The 5,552-nt window shown below is 33.1% G+C and overlaps 1 protein-coding gene across 1 annotated transcript; it reads left to right on the forward strand.

Moving 5' to 3' along the window:
* Positions 1–2,169: 2,169 nt before the first annotated feature.
* On the forward strand, positions 2,170–4,835 carry LOC127076439 (IAA-amino acid hydrolase ILR1-like 4). The gene is made up of 5 exons (XM_051018098.1): positions 2,170–2,672; positions 2,741–2,866; positions 2,999–3,313; positions 4,037–4,165; positions 4,313–4,835. The coding sequence occupies exons 1-5, from the start codon at positions 2,316–2,318 to the stop codon at positions 4,724–4,726; spliced, it is 1,341 nt and encodes a 446-aa protein (XP_050874055.1). The 5' UTR covers positions 2,170–2,315; the 3' UTR covers positions 4,727–4,835.
* Positions 4,836–5,552: the final 717 nt, after the last annotated feature.

Genomic DNA, 5,552 nt, shown 5'->3' on the forward strand with positions numbered 1-5,552 from the left:
TCTTCATTTAATTGGCTTTTATCTTATTAAATCTTTTTAGAAAATCTTACTAAATAGCATATTTCCAAATGATACATCAAAAAATCTTCTTTGAGTCAAACATAATTTCGCTTAGAATAACTCACAAACCTTGGCATGCAGACTGAGATCAGATGTTACACACATGTCGAAACATCTTGTTTTGTCCATGTTTTTATCTAAAGTAGTCAACCAAAAGGAACAATAATTATCAAAAAAGGGGAGAATGTGGAACCTGTTTTCTAGGTGATATGCTTTTAACAAGGACAACAACTTTTGATGTTGACAACTAATGACAAGTCAAACATAAATAATTAAGTGGATAAAGATGCAAACCTAATTAATAGGGTTTAATGGACCTGACTAACTGATAATGACAATCAAATGGAATACAACTCAAGTCCCATCTCAAGTAAAGTCAAGCAAGTGTCTACAAAAGAAAGTATCTGACAAGGTCTTGAAGTGCAAGAAAGCCCTACCTTGATTAGACTGAGTGAAAACTTTGTAAAGCATAAGGTTGTTCTCGTAAAAGTGCATGGTTATAACGCGCACACACACTGGAAACATCTTTTCTAACTAATTTTTCTCAAGAAAATATCTCTAAAAATGTCTTGAATTTGTGCTAGATGAGTTGAGAGTTGTCAGAATAGTTTTGGATAAAATTGTATCTTTTCTAACCGATTGAGACATTAACCTAATCGATTAGCTCAGTTCAAATTGAGATCCAAGAGATTAGGGCATCATCTCAATGATGTGCAACGACTAGATATATTTTATTTCCTATTTTGAACTTTCAATCGATTATATTTAGGGTATCTATTTGATTGGCATTAGGTGATAATAAAGCATTAAGATTAATTTCCTTTTTGAGCCAACCTCTAGCGTATAAATAGAGTTCTTTACCCTCATTTTAAATCATCCAGAAACGTATTTTGACACTTCTCACTCTCACTTCCACTCTCTAAACTTTTTCTTTTACTTTCTCTCACTTCCTCTCTCTAAACTTTTTCTTTTACTTTTTCTCACTAATATTTTAGGCGAAGTGCTTCTACGAGAAAGTTCTTTTATGAGTGATGATAAGTTATAATTCTAGAAGGGTAGAATTGTAAAATTCACTAAGGAAATTTTTGCTTACACCTTGGTTGGATATTATCCATTTAGGGATTATTTGTGGGTTATAAGCTAAATCCATAAAAAAAAATTGATTTGAGGATTGCGTGATCAAGCTCTTGTTTTGGTTCAAGATTAGTCTGTGATAAAATATTTTAGGTTTTTGGTTAGTCCGTGATAAAATATCTTAGATTTTTAGTTAACTCTGTATAAAATCAAGATTAGGTTCAAGTTCAGCCCGATATTAAAAGCTTGATAGGTTCGAAATTAGTGCAGTATTAAAATCTCACATATCATTGGTTAGTCCATGATAAAATCAAAGTTTAAAATTCGTGAGTTTAACCCGTGATAAAAGTTTTCAAAATTTATTAAAAACTTAAAGAGTAACTGCTCCAATATTCTCATGGAAAGAAGATTAATCACTCCAATATTTTCATTGAAAGAAAACTAACCACTTTGATTTATTGCATAGAAAAAAGACTAACCAATTCGATCTGTTGTTTAGAAAGAGAATTAACTTCTATAATATCAATATTTTCTCTTTCCTTAAACTTCTTATTTTCCGCAATTCATATTCTACAATTTATTTATTACTACTTAATATTTAAAATGTTATTACACTCTAATTTATTACACTCTAATTTTAATCCGTAAAATTTTTCAAAACAACGCTAAATTGTAGTATCCATCGAAGTGAGGAATGATGTGAGAGAGATAAAAACTTAGTCCCATTCTGCATACGGTAAAAAAAAAATTGTATAAATATTTAGTTAATTTTTTAGTAATAATGAATCGTGTATAGGGTTAATGTACTGTAGTATAGTATAGTATAGTATAGGCGAGTGATGTGACCATAACAAACTTGTTTGTCGACCTTATCAGTATTCGTAAATCCAACTAAGAGTAATGATAAATCTATACTCCTTTATGAAGTTCATTCTTCTCTCTAGGATAGTAAAAAACTTAAATCATAATTAAAATTACTTTTTATATAATATTAATATTTTTTGTGTGTATCTCCATAAATGGATGTACAAGTGTTATTTCATCCATTAAAAAACATGAATTGAAGACATTCAGATATTTAACACCACCGTTGAACAGCCGCCCACCTACTAATCTTAAAACATCAAAACAACATTTTTTGTTATTCTTCAATCATTAATCTCTTTACACCAAAACAAACCATGTCTTGTTCTTCCTTCAAATTCAACACTTTCCATTTTTGTATCATCATATTCATTTTACATGTCTTTGCTGCAACACCCGTTTTGTCTGATAATTCCTCATTCAACAACTTTCTAGAGATTGCCAAGACTCCTGAGGTTTTTGATTGGATGGTCAGTATCAGAAGGAAGATTCATGAGAATCCTGAATTGGGTTATGAAGAATTTGACACAAGTAAACTGATCAGATCAGAATTGGATAAAATGGGTATACCTTATAAACATCCAGTTGCAATCACTGGTGTCATTGGTTTCATAGGAACTGGATTGCCTCCTTTTGTTGCTTTAAGAGCTGATATGGATGCTCTTCCTATGCAGGTTCATTCATTACTTCTTTTTCTCAAATTTTGTGTTTGGCTATTCTATTTATGATGTTTAAACTTTAGGAAATGGTAGAGTGGAAGCACAAGAGTAAATTATCTGGAAAAATGCATGCGTGTGGTCATGATGCTCATGTTACCATGCTACTTGGTGCTGCAAAGATTCTCAAACATCATGAAAAAGAAATACAAGTGAGATCTTTAACTATATCTGTTTGGTTTGGATTGTATATTATAGCATTCATCTTCTAGGTCTAACTAGGGAACTGATATGGATCCTCTCATGGATTACTGATAAATACTTTATTTTGTTGTCTAATTCAGGGAACTGTTGTTCTTGTTTTCCAACCAGCAGAGGAAGGAGGTGGAGGGGCTAAGAAAATTCTAGATGCCGGTGCCTTAGAAAATGTTACAGCTATCTTTGGATTGCATATTGCTCCTGAATTACCAATAGGTGAAGTGGCCTCTAGGTCTGGTCCAATATTGGCAGGAAGTGGCTTCTTTGAAGCAAAAATAAGTGGAAAGGGAGGTCATGCCGCAATTCCTCAACAGGCTATAGACCCTATATTGGCAGCTTCTAATGTGATTATTAGCTTACAACACCTTGTTTCTCGCGAGGCTGATCCTCTCGACTCCCAGGTAAATTCTGTCGATTCTTCACTTTCCCTTCCTATTATCCACTTATTTCATACTTAGGCCATGTCTGAAAAAATAACTTATTTAAGTGCTTATAACATAAACACTTACCATAAAAGTTCTTCTGTATAACCTGTTTCTGTCACAAAAGATGACATAGAAGAATACAATATCTTATTTGCTTGCTTGCAGTTGCATGCTACTTTTGAATAAGCAATCAGCGTGTCTTCTACATGTTTACTTACAAGCTATATTTGGACAGAAAGAACAACCTGTAATAGAAAAATATCAGGAGCCTAAGTAGCAACCTATTCAAGAAAAACTTCCACCTGTTGAGCATAAATTGGAAAACATTTTGAGCTTTTCCATTATAGAGATTATGTGATTTTTTTTTCCATGGATCATCATTGTTTGAAATGCTAAGAACAATACTACATTTTGTGCAAGAAACTGTGTGCTTATCTTGGCTACAAAGTTGAGCCTGACCTAGAGGATCTCCCTTTACAAAAATAATGACATATGAAGAATATGAAGAATACAATTTAGATTCATCGTCTATGAAAAAAATGACGTGAAGAATCAATTATAAAACAAGCTTTTGATGACAATAGAGGGATATATGAGCCAGACCTTTAGGATGTATGTGTGTGTGTGATCGTTTTTATTTGAGAAAATTTTCTGATTACAATCCCTCTTGTCTTCGCTACATAACAAATGTTTGCACAGGTTGTGACAATTGCAAAGTTTCAAGGAGGTAGTGCTTTCAATGTTATTCCAGATTATGTCACAATTGGTGGCACCTTCCGAGCCTTTTCTAAACAAAGCTTCAACCAACTGAGGCAGAGGATTGAGGAGGTACGTGTTGGAAATGAATAAATTCAGTTTGAATGCATAAAGTGTAATATGAAATTAGTGACATCTCCTATAGTATGCATCATCAGCTTAAAATGATCTATTTATTGTATTTATAAGTCAATGTAAAGTTGCCATTCGTTTATGCAGGTTATCATTGGCCAGGCTACGGTGCATAGGTGCAATGCAACTGTGAACTTCCTTGATGGAGTGAAACCTTTCTATCCTCCAACTGTAAACAATGGTGATTTACACGAACATTTTGTGAATGTTGCAGTGAATCTGCTTGGCATCAATAAAGTTAATAGTGCCATGACCCCATTCATGGGATCTGAAGATTTTTCTTTCTATCAAGAGGCCATACCTGGTTACTTTTTCATGCTTGGAGTGAAGAGTGTTTCGCATAAACGGTTTGAGTCATCATTACACTCACCTTATCTCGAAATCAATGAAGATGGACTCCCATATGGAGCTGCACTTCATGCATCATTAGCTTCTAGTTATCTTCTAAAACATCAGCAAGATGTACCTGGTGTTGAGAGAAAATATCATGATGAACTATAAATGTTTATAATAAACACCTTAGTTTTCTCTCCGTTTTTTTGGAATGTTTTTCTTATTCTCTCTAATTTATTAGTTTCAAATACAAATTGTCCATCAAACTTGATGCTCATATTGCTAATTCCTTTTTAATGTCCATTATATTACTTGTTTTTCAATTTAAATTTCATTTCTTGAAGTGTTCTTGAATGTTAAATTAGATTGCATATGTTCGGGTGATTTCCAAAATTTAAATTTATTTGCTTTGAGCAATTGTTTAACATATATTTTATAGTAGAAATGAGTTCAAGTATAGATAATTTAGAAAATACACATCATCTTCTACTTCACCATCTGTATCTTGCTCAATATCAAAAGTTGTAGTCGTAAGTGCTATATTTTCTTCTTCATCATCTTCTCCTTCTTCAAGATCATCCCATGTTTCAATGAAACCCTTCTTGTTGCTTCATTTAATGTTTCCACCTTTAGGCTTCTCTTTTTGAAGCTCTGGACATTCAGTCTTGAAATCCTGGCTTGTTGCAACCAAAAAAACCTTCATGTCTTCCTCCTTGGTCTTTGAAGTTGATTTAATGTATGGTTGAGAACTTCCTCCGATGAACTTTCTCCTTTTGTACAAGGGATCCTATTGGAAAAGAAATCGATATCTCCATCATCTAACCCTTTAACTTCTTCATCCTTTATGGCCTCATCAAATGACTCCATTGTCTCGGCTTGAAATGCCTTAGTTTGATAACTTTCCCTTTGACTTTAAGGCATGGGTTTTGACCTTCCTTAGGTTCATGTGTTTAAATCAAGCTCATGACTTCTTAGAAAGTTGATGAGTTTTTTC

This window comes from Lathyrus oleraceus, chromosome 4 (genome assembly GCF_024323335.1).
Source record: "Lathyrus oleraceus cultivar Zhongwan6 chromosome 4, CAAS_Psat_ZW6_1.0, whole genome shotgun sequence".
Lineage (NCBI taxonomy): Eukaryota > Viridiplantae > Streptophyta > Magnoliopsida > Fabales > Fabaceae > Lathyrus > Lathyrus oleraceus.

Excerpts from the sequence above, each read along its gene's own strand:
- LOC127076439 (XM_051018098.1), top strand. The coding sequence starts at position 2,316 with ATGTCTTGTTCTTCCTTCAAATTCAACACTTTCCATTTTTGTATCATC. Across the intron at positions 2,673-2,740 it reads TGGATGCTCTTCCTATGCAG|GAAATGGTAGAGTGGAAGCA; the intron begins GTTCATTCATTA and ends TTTAAACTTTAG. Across the intron at positions 3,314-4,036 it reads CTGATCCTCTCGACTCCCAG|GTTGTGACAATTGCAAAGTT; the intron begins GTAAATTCTGTC and ends ATGTTTGCACAG.